The sequence below is a fragment of the Ornithorhynchus anatinus genome, chromosome 14 (assembly GCF_004115215.2).
Source record: "Ornithorhynchus anatinus isolate Pmale09 chromosome 14, mOrnAna1.pri.v4, whole genome shotgun sequence".
Classification (NCBI taxonomy): domain Eukaryota; kingdom Metazoa; phylum Chordata; class Mammalia; order Monotremata; family Ornithorhynchidae; genus Ornithorhynchus; species Ornithorhynchus anatinus.
Genome location: NC_041741.1, coordinates 34,921,553 through 34,939,262, shown reverse-complemented (window position 1 = coordinate 34,939,262; position 17,710 = coordinate 34,921,553). Strand labels below are relative to the sequence as shown.

The following is a 17,710-nucleotide window of genomic DNA, read 5'->3' as shown; positions in this document are numbered from 1 at the left end:
CATCTTCATCCTCAAATGTATTTATTGAGTGCATACCATCTGCAGAGCACTGTACTAAGCACTTGAGAGAGTATAATACAATGGAGTTGATAGATATATTCCCAGACTATGAGTTTACAGTCCCAAGGTTAGTACATCAGTCCAATGCTGAATACATTGCTTAACACATAGTAAACACTTGACAAATGCCAATATTATAATCACCATCATTATTATTCCCCCTCACTTTCTCTCATATAAACAAAAACAGTGGGCAGTATAGTTTTGCAAGGTTCAGGGAAGAGGTAGGTTGTTTATGAGATAGAACAAGGATTGAGTACCAGGAATCTAGACTCTGATTTCTGATTCTTTAAGTGACCTGGCCAGGTCTTTACACCTTTCTTGTCTATTACCTGAGGAAAAATGAAGATTTTCACCTATTCCCTCACTGAGATGCTACAGTGAAATGGACAATGTAAGACATTTAGGGAAGAGGACATTTTAAAACCACTGAGGGATATAATGGCTCCAACAGCAGCAATGTAATAAGCCTTGAATTTAAATAGCACCTTTAAAAAAACAAATTCCCCAAATATATACCAACTAAGTGCCCCTCTGAAACTCTGGGTTAGGTCTGAACTGGATCGCTAATCTCCTTGACTTTCTTCTTACTGTTTTGGTTTAGTTATCTGTTAGACTGAGGGATTTTCTTATGGGGATAGAATCTGTAAGAAGAGATGAGACGGCAGTTCTCAATTCAGGGTTTTCATTTAATCCTTACTGATTTATCTATGTGGGAGCTGGTATTGAATAATCATGGTGCCTAGATAAAACCCATCCTGGCCCTGAGCAAATAGTCCATCTGTTATGGCCTTCTTTATTGGGATTATTGCAAAACTCTGGCTCAACTATACAAACAGATTGCCAGCTGTCCCGACACAGTAGTCTGTAGTGAATCTGTAGTGAAGACACAGAGGCACAAAGGACATAAACCCCCACTGGCACTTAAATACTTTTGTTATCTCTGTATGAGTGCTAAGAATATAATCAATAACCCCATTTTGACCATACACTTTCCTATTGTATTTTTATCACTATGACCAGTGTAAAGTTCTTTATTTTTCTTGACTGTATTAAGATGCACTCAACAGCCCATTTTTCTCATTTTTTTGCAGTCAAATAATAGCAATGATGTTTAATCGGAGGGGAGGTGTTTTAACTAGTAGAAGAGGAGAAACCGTGAGAGAATGGAAATGGCCTCGAGTGGGAAAGCTTGATGATCCGGTTTTCATTCAGGTATAAAAGTATTTTACAGTTTCTCATTTTCTTGATTTTTTCTCCCCTTTTCCTACCTACCATTTTTCCTTTCAAGATCCAGAAAAACTGCTAGGGAGAACAAAGTCACTTTTTAGTGGGGCAGTATTAGTTTAGCAGTATGCAAAGATTAAATCTCTATTGCCCTTTGCCTACTTTTCCCTTTCTAAGGGAATTTTGCTTTTAAATGAATACCCTAAACAATTGCTTTTAAAAATGTCATTTAACAGTTTAGATTAAGAAAGTAAATTGTTTGTGTGAACCATTTTCAAATCAGGCACGCTTTTGTGTAACTTGTTACCTGAATAAGATCGGTCGTGGGTAGTTTAGTTCCTTTAGCAACAGAGTGGGTATGAGCACTGACACAGAAAAAGAGCCAATTGCCACAAAGAAGATTATGTCTTCAGTTCAGATTACCTCAACTGGCAACTTTAGGGAAGTGTATGGGTGAAGTCGACAACAAAGCTGTCCTTCATTGCCTACAGTAGTTGTTTTTTAATTAGAGTTATTTTTCTACATGGAGCTTTTTAATGTGTTATAAACTTGCAGATGTTCAGAAAAGATTTAAAACATTGCATTTGCTCTCATGATCATACTTTTCTTTTTCAAAGCTGATTCAACTTTAATCAATTTAAGGTAACAGTTTTCCCATGAAGGTGTTAAACTTCAGAGCATTTGACAGTCATTAATTAATTTTTCCAACACTTCTTTGAATTGGGAATCCCCTATTTTGCAGGGGATGCTGATCGAAGGAATAGGCACTGAATTTTCCCAGGGCATTCCAGAGTTGGAATTCCTGTCATTTTCTCATCCTAAAAGTTTTGGTTTAGTTTGTCAGTTGTTACTAAATTAATGCATAAATTGCTTTCTTTTTATCCTCTCCATAAAGAAGATTTTTTTCATTTTTTTCTCTATCAGTAATCACAGCAGCGCTAATGTTTGTACAGTATAAAATATGGCTGCAATTTAACAATAGAAGCAGAAGATTTAGAAGGAATGTTCAAGAGGATGACATTTGTAAATTTCCCTTCCTGGGATTTTAGAACCTATGTGTAGTTGAGGTGTGCAAGGCAGATAGCATAGAACAGTGCTTAGACATAGTAAGTGCTTAAAAATACCATCATTATTATTACTAGGGTATGACCTACCAGATGGTGGCAATAGAGACACCTTTCTCTTTCAGATGTTTCAGTAAACTATTTTAACACAGCACACCTTGGAACTATAGCGCAAGCCAGGCTGGATTAGAGTAGCTCAACCCATGCTCTTGGAATGTAAGAACTGTCAGACTTTACTTCTTATTACTGATAAAATTGCAAAATGTAGGATTATGGATTTCTGTTTTAACATTTTTTTTGGTATTCGATCACAATTCATTCTTAGAACCAGAAAAACAAGTTGCCTCGAAAACTACCTCTAAGGGTTTCAGGAAATACCTTTCCCCTTAGTTTTTAGGTGATGATTTAAGCAAAGTGGGAAGAATAGTTGGAGATTATAACAAAATCCTTGAGAGCAGGAATCATTTTTACCAATTCCATTGTATTGTACAATTTAGTACAGTGGTCTTCACGCAGTAAGTCCACAATACTGGTATTGACTAATTGATTGAGTGCTAACTATTGTCTTAAAAGCTCACTGCTTGATGAAATGCTCAGGCGGTCCAGGAGAGTGTTAGCAAGATGGATTCTGTAAGATGTCTAATTAGAAATCCCACTGCAGACCACCAGATTTTGGATTTCTATTTCCGCCTGTATTTTAAGAATAAGGTCTACTGTACCTATAAGTTATTTTATTTGATCCCAGGTTAATAAATATATCACAGTGAAGATTGCTGGGCGATTTGCTGTTGATTTGTTCTACAAGTGGCAGGGTGAAAGCTTAAAGTTGTCTGTGGCAACAGCTCAAGATTCAGGTGCTCCATGCTTTGAAGTGGTACGTTGCGAAAACTTCTTTTCAGGTCTGTAAGAAGTCATACAATATGACCTGGATTTCTGACACCTCTGCAAACACTTAAAAAGAGGATGTCAAAAGTCTCTCCAATACTTTTAAAGGTCTACCTTATAGACATTTTACAGTTGATTAAAACCATTATTTAAATTTCAGAGAACTTTTTTTCTGAATTGGTATGGATAAGTGGATTATAAGTAGTCACTAAAAATAAGTTCAGGTACCTTGATATATGCAAATGTGTGTGTGTGCGCGTGTGTTTGTGTGTGTGTGTGTGTATGTATTTCAGGTTTGACGTGACGCCTCTGGCCATGAGATTTTATCAAGGTATGCGAGTGCCGAATACTGAGTGAGAACAAAGGCATTATTATAATATTAAGCCATGTGAAAAGATTGGGAAAGACTATATTATTCATCAAAGACTATTGATGAGAACCATGGCAACGATTATCTCCCAGTTATGTTGTATCTGTGTATTTTGTGCTGGGTAAAGATATCATCCCCTCTAAAAACTAAAAGGTTTTTAAGTAACTATGAAACATTCAGTCTAAAACAGATTTTTATTTTTTCAGGACCAGGTAGTCACCAGTGTTAAATTTATACCTAAATCACTTAAGGAAGTACACAAACTAAACAGAAAGAAATTAAGAGAAAAAGAAGCAAAGAAGCCTAACCAAGAGGTAAGTGTTAAATAAATGGAAACTTGATGTTTGCACAAAGCCACATTTAAAATTTTATATTTATCTAAAGTTTCCTTCTTTCATTTATTTCCAGTTTGTCAGTTTCTCGGAAATCTGTTTGACATCAACTATTCCAATTTTGTAGGCCTAAACAAAGAGGGAATGCTAGTAAGCTGAAACAAGAGAAGGACTAGTAGGCAGAAACATTGACAGTAATTTCCCCATGTTATTATATTAATTTGAATTTATGCTGAATTTACCAAAGCATTTCTGTAGCTCAGCCAGTTTACAATCACAGCAATTTTTTTTATCCTCCTTTGCTATTTCATCTGCTAGAGAAGAAGGGGAGTGCTTAGAACAGTGCTTGGCACATAGAAAATGCTTAATAAATGCCATTATTATTAGTATTTTGAACAAGTGCTTAAGAACTAAGCCTGTCATAATGGTCCAAATAAAGCATCATTTAGTACCCAGTTCTCTCTTTGCAAATGCAGGCATTTATTGTGCAGATTCTCAATCCCAGAGTTTGGGAGGGAAGATGGGAAACAGCATGGCCAAGTGAAAAGAGCATGGGTCTGCGGAGTCAGGATACCTAGGTTCTAATCCCAGGTCTGCCATTTGCCTGGTGTGTGACCCTATTGATCAATCAATTAATCAGTTGCATTTACTCAGTGTTTATTGTGTGCAGAGCACCAAGCACTTGGGAGAGTACACTATAGCAGAGTTGGCAGCCACATTCCCTGCCCATGATGAGGTTAGAGTCTAGAAAATGGAAAATTCCTAGTTTTCCATGCTAGCCATTCAGAAACAACTTAAATGTTTGAGATTACAGGTCTTTTGAGAATTATTGCTTTAAAAATATTTAATTTAATTCCACAAAAGGATATAACCAGAATGGAGTAATGTCAATTGGCATTCACAGATAAAAGACAAATGTCACAATGAGTCAATTAGAAATCCTACAGAAATGAAAGTTATTAACATTAAATCAATAAACACTTTATTAGAAAGGAAGCTTTAATGTTATGGGCAGGGAATGTGTCTGCTAATTCTGTTGCATTGTACTCTCCCTAGCGCTTAGGACAGTGTTCTGCCTATAGTAGGCACTCAATAAATGCCATTGATTGATTTAATTAATGGGACTCTGGTAAACTGTGATTACAAACTAGATGAAAGACTTAAAGTTGCCTGTGTTTTTGCATCTCAAACTGGTCTGAGGAGGATCTCCAGGCAGCCTGCAAACTGCCATCCCCGCCCTCAGTGACATTCCCCTTTTACTCCCGATGGTTTCCCCTTGGATTCCCTGTGGATTCCCACTTTGTCTTTGAACTGCAGTGTTTTAGAATAGACATACTGGCTCATGGGCCTAAATTATTAGTGCTGCTCTATATGATCATTTTAGCAGCAGCATTGATTGAGCATCTGTTTTGGGCAGAGGATTACTTGGTAGTGGGAGTACACAGTAGAAAAAATATCCCCCAGCCCTTGGGAGTGTTTACAATCTAATGGGAAAGACAGATGAGCACAAATTATGAACATAGACTAGGTAAAAGAGTAAGAGCATAGATATGCCTATTAACAAGGAAGAATAATCAAACAAGGGGGCTAAGGAGGTTAATTAATTATGGTATTTAAGCATTTACTCTGTGCCAAGCACTGTTCTGAGCGCTGGGGTAGATACAAGCTAATCAGGTTATATTAATCTGTTTTACTGTCTTAATCCCCATTTTACAGATGAGGTAAATGAGGCACAGAGTGAAGCGGCTTGCCCAAGGTCACACGGCAGAGAAGTGGCGGAGCTAGGATTAAAGCCCATATCTTCTGACTCCCAAGCCCGTGCTCTTTCCACTAAGCCACATTGCTTCACCATAGGTTGATGAGATGACACGACCAAGCACATAGGGAGAAATCAGAGAAAGCACCTGATGGAAAAAGATTTTTAGGAGGATTGGTAAAATAGGAAGAGGAGTTGTTTGGTGGATTTGGAGGGGAGAATGGCAAATACTGTAGTTAATCAGATATAAAGGGCATCATCACTTACTCGTATTCATGACACTGGAAGACTTCACCTTCATAAGATGATTTCTCAAATTGCAGCCCTTAACTGATTTGAAAGGAGGCTTTCAAAGTCAGTGATGTATTTAAAATTTTGTCATAGGTATTTTGGCAAGCAATAAATCAATCAAGAATATTTATTGAGCGCTACTATGGGTAGAGCACTGAACTAAGTGCTTGGGAGAGAACAATACAATAGAGTTGGTAGTCACATTCCCTGTTCACAAGGAGTTTACAGTCTAGAAGGGGAGACAGACATTTAAATTTTAAAAAATACAGATATTTATATAAGTAATATGGGGCTGAGATGGGGTGAATATCAGGTGGCATAAAGGATACAGATCCAAGTGCATAGGTGATGCAGAAGGGAGAGGGAGTTGAAAAAAGGAGTGCTTATTTGGGAAGGCCTCCTGGAAGAGATGTGATTTCAATGAAGCTTTAAAGTTGGGGAGAGAGTGGTGGTATGGCATTCATGGAAGGGGAATTAGTTCCAGAAGCTGGTGCTAGAGGAGCGAATGTGTGGTCTGGGCTGTAATAGAAGATCACTGAGGTAAGGTAGGAGGACGCAAGATGACTGACTGCTTTAAAGCCGATGGGAAGAAGTTTTTGTTTGATGCAGCAATACTATAGGAGACAAAATGTATTCATCCTAATTTTCTCTCTTAAAGTCATCTGACCATTCAGAACCAGTGAAGACATTAGAGAGACCAGAAGTGGATGGAAGCCTTGTAAATGACTGCAGTGCCATAAGAGAATTAAGAAAGTTACAAAAAAAAATCAGGAGCATTGTCGACGACTGGATTAAACACTATCGCCTGGCATTTGGTCAGTCACCCACTCTACTTTGCAATATTTATGTGTACAGGACCTGCCCAACCACTTCCTAAAGTGCATTTATTTATGTGTCAGTCATTTTAAAGAAATCTCCTTTGGCTCACTTGGTACAGGAGATAACATTCTTATTGTCCCTGCCAAAGTTCCCAGAGTAGAGTTCCTGCCTCAAATAACTGTCTGATGGGGAATATGGGAAATGGAGACACTTCATTTCCCTTGTTTACTCAGAGAAAAAGAAATGTTATTGTCCATCTCATGGAGTCAGGGAGTCTGCTCCTATAACCACAGAAGACTATTGCAGTTGTACTTAGCATTTTCCTTGTCCTTTATGCTATTTTTGTGTTTTTATTGCTTCATCTTTTCTTATATGTCACTCGTAACCCTCTCCCATTCTTCTTAGATTGCAAGCCTCTAGGGAGCAGGGATCATCACTAATTCTCACCCACAAATTTTTTCCCAGGCTTAGTAAAGTGCTTGGTACATAGTAAGTGCTTAATACAAACTACCACTACTGTTATGGAATTACTCTTTGTTACCTAATGTCAGTAAATTAAAATGTTGGCCCTCATAAGCCCTGATCATAGGTTATATAAGTCATAGAATGTCTGTCTCCCCCATCTAGACTGTAAGTTTGCTGTGGGCAAGGACTGTGTCTGCCAACTCTGTTGTATTCTCCCAAGCCCTTCATACAGTGCTGTGCACATAATAAGCACTCAATAAATACCATTAATGTTTATGCCCACACCTAACTCCCCTTTAACGGCCCAAATCTGAAGAAAGGACATAATGTTGGTGTTCATGAATAGACAGGTCAGTATGTATTTTGGAAGGCTTGCAGGAAGTGTGGAGCCAAAGTGGTTATCACTGGGTGTTTCAGTGGTGTGTTTTGACTACATCTCAGGCATAGGATCCCCTCAGATTTCCCGAATTACCGATGTCCCACAAGGAATTCTTAGAAAATGCAAAGTCCAACCAGTAAGGGCACTACCAGTTGCACCTATGGTACAAAATGAAGAAGAAAAAGTTGGAGACACTGAGGTTCCTGAAGCAGGGAACTCCCTCCGACAACCGATGGACTGCTTCCAACCAGCCTCTGCTCGGAATATGCCAACGGAGACCAGCATCAGATCTCATTCCCTCAGGTAAGAAATACATTCTTCAACTTCCATAAATTCAGAATGAGTCTGCATTATTTTCAGCCCACTGTTTTGAATGGGATATCAGTGTTCACTTTTTGAACCAAAAAGAGCAGCAGGAATCCTGATCTCACCTTGATCCTGAGGTCTGTCTATCTGGTGGTTGTTATTCTACTCTCCCAAGTGCTTAGTACAGTACTCTGCCCAGAATAAGTATTCAATAGGTACCATTGATTGATTGATGGATTGATGAGGGGGCCAAAGTTTTTCCATTTCCTTTGACTTCCTGTCTGTTTCTATCCCCTTCCACTCCTGTCACTGCTGTGCACTTACCCAAGGGGAGGTCACTGGGCATGGACTCCTGACTTTGGGGATCATTGGAAATACCCCTGAAGATATAACTGTCCTAGGACATTCAGCTAAGTATCCACATCCAGTTTTCCTATCCAAATCAAATAGTCCTCCTACACTGGAAACTAGACTATAAACTCCTTGTGGGCAGGGAACATGTCTACCAAATTTGTTATAGTGTACTCTCCCAAATGCTTAGAACAGTGTGCTATAAATATGATTGGAAAAGAATGGCATATCCTTTCTTACTCATGAGAATCAAAATATTGTACTGAAATGTGGTGGGTTATTTGTGGGCATTGATTTTGGATCCCAATCAGGTGAATTAATAACTGTTAGGTTTTTGGGTTTTTTTTTTTTTGTAGAGTTTCCTCTCTCACAAAGAGCAGTATCAAGCCAGATCACTTAACTGTGCCTCAGACAACTCTAACTATGTACACATCTCAATTCCAGAGCTCTTGGATTTCAGGGTAAGAAAACAAAAGCCAAAAGTAAATGTTTTACTAGTAATAGTAGTATTAAGCACTTTAATAGTACTTGTTTCTGGGTGCAGCACACTGTAGTAACCACTGGGAAAAAGTACAGGTACAAATTACACACAAACACATTAATCATCCCTGTTTACCCTCATATGGGGAGAGCACTGAACTAGGTGTTTCTCCAAAGTGAAATATGATAAGTCCTACTTTTAAGTGGTTGACAATCTAATGGGAAATCATGTGGACACAAGTTACTGAACATAAAATGTACAGTAGGTAAAAGAAAAAAGGAAAAGTAACAAGTGACTAAATAAAAACTAAACAAATACATTCCCAAGTTCCAAGGTGGCTGTTGGGATGGCATGACCTACCAGGAAGGAGATCAGTCAAGAAATGCCTCTGGAGGAGTTGACTTCCTGGAGAACTTTGAAACAATAAAGGGCAGTGGTTTAATGAAACAGAATGGGTCGGGCATTCTGGGCATGAGCAATTGATCAGATTCAGGACAGTTGTGAGCAAGGCCCAGTTAAAAGATTAACTTGGAAGGAGGAAAGAGCACAAAGTGGTATGTAGCAGGAGAAAAGGAACAGGTGGGCAAGAGAGAGTTAACAGGTGGAGAAAGAGCCTTGAAGTCTACAGTGTGCTTTATTTTACTTTCTGAAGAACCAGACACTAATGGAGATGTTTGAGGAGGGGAGTGATGTGCCTCCATTCACTGTTTTAAAAAGACGATGCCTGCAGTTCCATGAAGGTGAAAGGTTAGATAGAGGAGTCCAGGAGGTGAACAATGTGCACTATGGGTGGTTGTGAGGGTAGAGGTTAAGGGGTGAATATGTGAAATAGAGGAAAACCCAGCAGATCTTAGACCACCGATTGAATGTGGACGGTAAATGAGAGAAAGGGGTCAAAGAGGTGATGATTTTGCCAGTGATGGAAAAGTTAGGTAGAAGAAATGGTTTATGAATGAAGGTAAAGTGTTCAGTTTTAGGTATAGTTGAGTTTAAGGTGGTAGTAAATTAGGAGCAACAGATGAGTGAAGGGAACCCAACTGCTGGCTCTTTCAGAGCTGATTCCAACCCCAGCTGAATTCAATATAGTTTGGTCCATTCATTTTGCACCTGACAGTCTTGGTGGTCATTTCAGTGAGCCTTTAATAACGTCATTTGGAAGCTGCTGTTTCTTACTATCGTCCTGTGCTTCTGCTTGGCGCGCTGTGCTGAATCTATCTATGTCTGTTTCCTTTTCTTCAACAGTCATCGTTATTGATGGTATTTACCTCATCTGTAAAATAGGGTCAAGACTGTGAGCCCCACGTGGGACAACCTGATCACCTTGTATCCTCCCCAGCGCTTAGAACAGTGTTTCGCACATAGTAAGTGCTTAACAAATGTCATTGTTATTATTATTACTATAGGAGCTGTGGAGAAATTCCAAGGGCCAGTGGGAAACCCAAACCTTGGTCTCAACCGTTGAAATGATTGAATTATTTAAAATTTGTATCTTCATGAAGTTTTTTTGTTTTTTAACAGGGTGTCCATTTCTCTCCTAGTAGTAAGAAGTAGTGCTTAACATCCAAAGGAGTTTCCCCACCCCCCCCATTTTTTTTTAAGAACGCACAGTTTAACCCATTCTCTATTTCCTCTTCCTAGGCTTCCTCTTTCCTATGACAATGAGAAGTTTTGGTTCACCTCTCACCTGACCTGCCCAGTGGTACTCCGCAGAACATTAAGAGGAGAGGCAGGGAAGGTGTGCAAATGCAGCAATCAGCAGATTCCATATGTGACAGACCTGGAATATGATCACATTATTAATAACCAGATGTCCTCCCCGGAACAGATCACTGTCATCTGTGTACTGGCCACTTTTCAAACAGAAAAAGATGTAATGGAAGATGAGGTAGAAGAGCTATATAGGCGGAAGAACAAAACCAGAAACATGCCCTGCATGCAGGTGGGTGATTTTTATAACTCTTTCATCCTTTTTCCATTCAGAGTTTAGACTGAGCTCTTCCACAAATACCTCTGAACATTTACTTAGCAGAAAATGTCTTATCAATAATCTTGGCATCTTGAAATTCCAGGTATTCCTTCTTAGCAAGTTTTATTGACTTCACATTTTGGAAATCAAGTAATACATTAACTGGTTGTGGGCAGGGAACGTTATCTACCAACTCTGTTATATCGTACTCTCCCAAGTGCCTGAGAAGCAGCGTAGCTCAGTGGAAAGAGTCCGGGCTTGGGAGTCAGAGTTCATGGGTTCGAATCCCGGCTCGGCCACTTGTCAGCTGTGTGACTGTGGGCGAGTCACTTCACTTCTCTGGGCCTCAGTTCCCTCATCTGTAAAATGGGGATTAACTGTGAGCCTCACGTGGGACAACCTGATTACCCTGTATCTACCCCAGCACTTAGAACAGTGCTCTGCACATAGTAAGTGCTTAACAAATACCAACATTAGTTCAGTGCTGTGCACACAGTAAATGATCGATGAATGCAACTGATTGATTTGATCACAGTATTGCAGGGGTTGCATTCTTGCAAAACCTTGTATTTTGGAAAACTCAGGTTGTCCACCACTGAACACATGTGCATGCATGCACTGCATGTGTGCACATGCAAACATACACATACACACACAGTTTCTTCCAACCCTGTGTTGTGCTGTAACCAAACATGTTGCTAGATGAATATGCCCATACTGGGTTCTAACCAAAAGGCATTAGGAAAACATGAATTTGGGGCTGATCTGAGAGCCTTTTGAAATGAAGAGCATTTTAACCACAGCTGTGGCCAACTCAGTTGACAATTAGAGTATACCAGTAATTTACCAACCAGTGTCAGGGGTTTGGGGCCCAGGAGTTGAAGGTGGTCGCACACTGTGACTTTAAACTCAACCCCCTTTTCACCCATAGGAACATATTAAAAACAAAGTTTGCTACCTCTTAGCCTACAGGAACATATTATTTAATAATGAACAGTTTGGCTTGTTTACATTTAATTCCCAATGATTCTGGGATCAACTATCCAGTTGTGGAATTTGCAAGCCCCTCTTTGCTCTCCTCCCTAGGTTATGTATTTCCCTATTAGCAGTGAAGGTGGGAAGAGGCTTGGAGAGTGATGATATTCAAACCAATCACTTTTGGCATTTCCTGTGGGTTGGATGAAGTAAATTCAAATAAGTGGTGAAAATGGGATTTGGGGATTACCTTTGAATTTCAATTCTATTTTCTTTATATACAAAGGCAAGCCAGTTATCTTCCATTCCATTCTGAGATGCTACATTTATGTTATAAAGTATTGTCATTGGATCTGCCCAACATGATCTCAGACTGACATAAGCCATTTTCTATTTCTTGGCTTTCCAAATGAGAAATCTGACAACCCACCTATGGGCTGTGAGGTCTGCTTAGTTTTGCTCATATAGAAGCAGATGCCATATTCAACTTCCTTAACTTTACTTTTTGTTTGGGAAGCCTTCTCAAAGTGAAATTTTGCATGTGCACTGTTTGTTTGCTTTTTGGTTTTCAGTCATCTTCTTTTCCTTGGTGGTGTTGGCTCATGTTGCAAACTATAGTTGATGGCAAAAAAGTAAATTGAAAAATTCTTTTTATTCTTCAAGGGCAATTCCTTGAGAAATTTGATTTCAACTGTGATTCCTCTAGTATTTTCTTGTTTTGAGGCATCATCTGTAATTGTAACTCCCACCCGTTCTCCCTTCCACAGTGAAGAGGACATGCAAGAGACAATGTTAATTTCCAAAAGGTTCAGTCAAGCTGTAAAATTGTCAGTTCAGGGACCAGTAGAATAGGGAGTTTTATTATGTCCCTATGATTCAAAGAGAAATTTAGCACGGTGAAAAAGGTTATGAGTTAAACCTGGTCCAAGTGTTCATCAGTCAATGGGTGGAATTTATTGTCCTTGATGACTTTACAATCTAAAAGAATTCAGATGATATCTGAAGACAAATAAGCATATAATGCAAATAAGAAAAACTAAGAAGAATGAAGTAGCAGAAAAAAAATGACCAACACAGATATTATTTTCAGGAATATTCAGAAGCTGGGAAGGTTACTAGAATAATTAGTGATCAAATCTTGGAGTGAATTAGGGATACTGCCTTGGAATAGGTGGGATTTGAGTAGAAATTGCAATTTTTCATCACACCCACCCCCCTATAGATCCAAGAAGCTATAGCCACTTAGGAATGAATAAATGAGTTCTGTGGGAAATAAGACACCATGTTGGAAATGGCAGGCCAAGTGAAGGGAAAATTCACTCATTGAGGTCAGTCAGTCAATCAGTGGTATTTGAGTGCTTAGTATGTGCACAGCATTATAGTAGCACTTGAGAGAGTATAATACAACAGAATTATGAGATTTAAATGTTATATGTGTAAGTCAGACATGTTTTATTGCTTCTGAAAATCATCATTATTCTTGCATTTCTGCAGAGTCGCCTGGATTCTTTTCGTTTGCTCAAATATATCATCTATCCTGCAGATGAATTCAGAGGTCAGAAAGGCTCACTCCTGGTCCAGAGACACAATGCTGCTCCAGGCATGTTTTTGGTATGTATGCTCAATAGCTATAACCCACTACATTTTGCTTTAAGAATTCAATATTATTTTTAATATCTCTGGACAACTTGTGGCAGGCCACTCACTGTGTCTCCAGAGAAAAAGAGTTGTAGGCTATTTGATTATTCATTCATGCATTCAGTCACATTTACTGAGAGCTTACTGTGATTATGTCCAATTCTAATCACCCAACAGATGGGGTTTTTCCTCATTAAGGTTTCCCACATCATCATCATCATCAATAGCATTTATTCAGTGCCTACTGTATGCAAATCACTGTTCCAGATACTTAGCCCAAGGCTTGGCTCTCTCTACAAAGGGAACAAATATTCAGAAGACTCCTTTTCTCAATTAACATCCAACCTGCTGTGTTAGAGGGGTGAAAAGCAAGTGTTCCAAGTGATTAGGATTTGCTCTTCCCCTCGATAGTAATAAGTGTAAGAAGTATAAGTGTAATAAGCACAAGTAAGAAAAGTAATAGCCTATCAACGGAGAGCATAACCTGCTTGGTTACAGGGGGTAATGGGATTCTGTAGGCTATACTCTCCACAGGCCGGAGGTTTCCCTGTGGATTGCTTTTAAGGCAACTTGTACCTTTTGACCATATAATAAACACAAAATGATGCCATAAGATTGGTTTACAACTCAATTACAAACATTAAAGAGTCAGGAACCTTAATAATAACAATAATAATAAATATGGTATTTGTTAAGCACTTACCATGTTCCAAGCCCTGTACTACTACTAATAATAATAATGTTGGTATTTGTTAAGCGCTTACTGTGCCGAGCACTGTTCTAAGCGCTGGGGTAGACACAGGGGAATCAGGTTGTCCCACGTGGGGCTCACAGTCTTAATCCCCATTTTACAGATGAGGTAACTGAGGCGCAGAGAAGTTAAGTGACTTGCCAAAGGTCACACAGCTGACAAGTGGCCGAGCCAGGATTCGAACCCATGAACTCTGACTCCAAAGCCCGTGCTCTTTCCACTGAGCCACGCTGCTTCTCTAAGCACTGGGATAGATACAGTGCACAGATGTATTGCCTGTCTGTCCCAGGCTCACAGTCTAACAGATGCTGAATCCCCATTTTACAGATGAAGAAACTGAGGCACCAAGAAGTTAAGCAATTTGCTCAAGGTCATGCAGGAGACAAGTGGTGGAGCCAGGATTAGAATCCTGATCCTCTGACTCCCAGGCCCATGCTCAAGGTTTTATTTTGCAAATGGGCCTCCCCCTCTCTAAAGGAAAGAAGTACAGTCTGTTGGGAGTATGAAAGAAGCTTTTTCGACAGCAGAAAGGGGTCATGTACCACCTCGTAACACACATAAAGGTAGATCAATCTCGCTGCAGTAGAGTGAATCACTTTATCAGAGTTCCATCAAAAAAAATGAAATCCAATTTCCATTTAAAAGACACATACTAATTTTTAAGGCCCAAAATATATCTGTTGGTAATGGGAGTGCATCCTATAGGTTTACCCAGAAACTACTTCTCTCATCAGAAGCAGTGTCTTTGTGACCTCAAATTGTATTTGCTGCCTGAAAACTTTTTTTTGTTGCCAGCTCTTATTCAAAGCCTCAGTTTCCTCTCAAGTTTACAGATTTTACAGATGAGGGAACTGAGGTAAGTGACTTGCTGAAAATCACACAGCAAACAGGTGGCAGAGCCGGCATTAGAATCCAGGTCCTTCTGACTTCCAGGCCCATGTTCTATCCACGAGGACAGGTTGATTGTCAGATCATCAGAAGGGATAGAGGAAGCCCCAGCCCGGTCTGGATCTGCAGCTGCTAGGTGGGGACCAGAGGGAAGGGACCAATCGAGCAACGATATTTCTTGAGCGCTTACTATGGGCAGAGCACTTACTAAGCGCTTGGGAGAGTACAATACATCAGAATCAACCAATGTGTTTCCTGCCCATGAAGGCAGAAGTGGCAACTTCACTTCTGGTCAGCCCCCATGCATTCCACAGGAATGACTGGGGAAGAACAAGTACCTGCCTTGCCCAAAAGCTGTAGGGACAAAGGTAAAGCCTTCCCCCCCAAACTGTACTGCTAATTTTGGGTGGGGGGCGAGTGCCTCCTCCATTTCCACGAGGACCAGCACCTGTGATTCCCAACCCCAAATGGCCTTTAAATGGACATGGTTGTGTATCCACTAGGTGACACTGTTGATCCACGCGAAATGAATAAGGCTCCAACTCACAGAACAGAAAATGTGACCCTAAAAGGTAAGAAGAATCAGGGAGGCGTTCCAAATGGCTCTGTAGGCAGTCTTTGACCTGCCAGGCAAGGGAAATCTCACTCCCGGGCAGCCTCTTTGGAGGACAAAGTCATCTCTATCCACTGAGACTCTGTCTGCCAGACAAAGCAAACAAAGACCTAAGGCAGTAGCAACCTGACCAGCTCTGGCCTCACTTCTAATTTTGCCTCACACACGTGGTGCTTTCACTGTGGGGTGTACAGATACAGCCAGGCTCTTGTTCTATCCACTAGGCCACCTTGTTTCTCTAGATCTCAGGAAAATCTGGTTCTTTTAGCCAAAGGTGAGTTTGATTTTTTTTTTTTTTACAAAACAGCCACATTTTCAAACATTCATTAGCAAATTAATCTCAATATACATCAGTGGTATATATTAGGATACCATATGGAACTGGGTGAGGATAATCTGCATTGGTAATTAGTGTAGTGGATCCTTGATGAAAGGCCTTTGGGCTTCATTAAAATTTACTTGCAAGCTTTTAGTCTTCAAATGACTCAATCTCTTGAGTAAACTTTCTTCTCCGAGTCCTTTCAGAAAATCTAGGCCAGAAATATTGCAGTGCAGCCTAGGTGATATTGCATTGCCCCATTAAACCCTCTGAATAAACTGTGACATTCTATCTGAGTGTAGTACCCTCCAAAATAAGAAACACACCTTGTTTTGGATTTGGAATTGGGGGACAGGGGGGAATCAGCTTAAAGGGACCAAGAACTGCATTACTGGTCCTCTCTACCTGCAGGACTGGCAAATGGGTGGCCACTCTCCCCCTCACCTCCCCAGCCAGCTGAACACAATCTGCTGTACTCAGAGGTCCCAGGGCAACTGTTCACACCTCCTCCTTCCTCTCCCCTGCCCCACTCCAGCCTTGGGCCTGACCACTTAGCCAGGAGAGAACACTGTCAGGTTCTCCTCTTATCTCTGGCCGGTCATTCTCGGTCTCCTTCGCAGGCGCCTCCTCCCCCTCCCATCCTTTAACTGTTGGAGTTCCTCAAGGGTCAGTTCTTGGCCCTCTTCTGTTCTCCATTTACACTCACTCCCTCGGTGAACTCATTCGCTCTCACGGCTTTGACTACCATCTCTACGCAGATGACTCACAGATCTACATCTCCGTCCCGTCCTCTCCCCCTCCCTTCAGGCTCGCATCTTCTCCTGCCTCCAGGATGTCTCCACTTGGATGTCGGCCCGCCACCTAAAACTCAACATGAGCAAGACTGAGCTCCTCATCTTCCCTCCCAAGCACGGTCCTCTCCCGGACTTCCCTATCACCGTGGATGGCACGACCATCCTTCCCGTCTCTCGGGCCCGCGATCTCGGTGTCATCCTTGACTCGTCTCTCTCGTTCACCCCACACATCCTATCCGTTACCGAGACCTGCCGGTTTCACCTTTACACTATCTCCAAGATCCGTCCTTTCCTCTCCACCCAGACGGCTACCTTACTGCTACGGGCTCTCGTTATATCCCGGCTAGACTACTGTGTCAGCCTTCTCTCTGATCTCCCTTCCTCCTCTCTCGCCCCGCTCCAGTCTATTCTTCACTCCGCTGCCCGGCTCATCTTCCTGCAGAAACGATCTGGGCATGTCACTCCCCTTCTTAAACACCTCCAGTGGTTGCCTAACACCCCGCTCCAAACCAAAAACTCCTCACTCTAGGCTTCAAGGCTCTCCATCACCTTGCCCCTTCCTACCTCTCCTCCCTTCTCTCTTTCTACCGCCCACCCCGCACGCTCCGCTCCTCTGCCGCCCACCTCCTCACCGTCCCTCGGTCTCGCCTATCCCGCCGTCTACCCCCGGGCCTCGTCCTCCCGCGGTCCCGGCACGCCCTCCCTCCTCACCTCCGCCAAACTGATTCTCTTCCCCTCTTCAAAACCCTACTTAAAACTCACCTCCTCCAAGAGGCCTTCCCAGACTGAGCTCCCCTTCTCCCTCTACTCCCTCTACCGCCCCCCCTTCACCTCTCCGCAGCTTAACCCTCTTTTCCCCCCATTTCCCTCTGCTCCTCCCCCTCTCCCTTCCCATGCCCTCAGCACTGTACTCGTCTGCTCAACTGTATATATTTTCATTACCCTATTTATTTTGTTAATGAAATGTACATCGCCTTGAT

At 41.2% G+C, this 17,710-nt stretch overlaps 1 protein-coding gene across 1 annotated transcript in view; it reads left to right on the top strand.

The window, feature by feature from the left end:
* The first annotated feature begins 2,972 nt into the window (after positions 1-2,972).
* LOC107547935 (uncharacterized protein C3orf20-like) overlaps positions 2,973-17,710 on the top strand; it is a 23,386-nt gene continuing 8,648 nt past the window's right edge. The window contains exons 1-8 of the mRNA XM_039914039.1: positions 2,973-2,981; positions 3,097-3,225; positions 3,813-3,920; positions 6,644-6,800; positions 7,711-7,951; positions 8,662-8,766; positions 10,425-10,725; positions 13,222-13,338. Of these exons, the coding sequence (XP_039769973.1) occupies positions 2,973-2,981; positions 3,097-3,225; positions 3,813-3,920; positions 6,644-6,800; positions 7,711-7,951; positions 8,662-8,766; positions 10,425-10,725; positions 13,222-13,338 (1,167 nt within the window). The remainder of the gene's footprint in view (positions 2,982-3,096; positions 3,226-3,812; positions 3,921-6,643; positions 6,801-7,710; positions 7,952-8,661; positions 8,767-10,424; positions 10,726-13,221; positions 13,339-17,710) is intronic.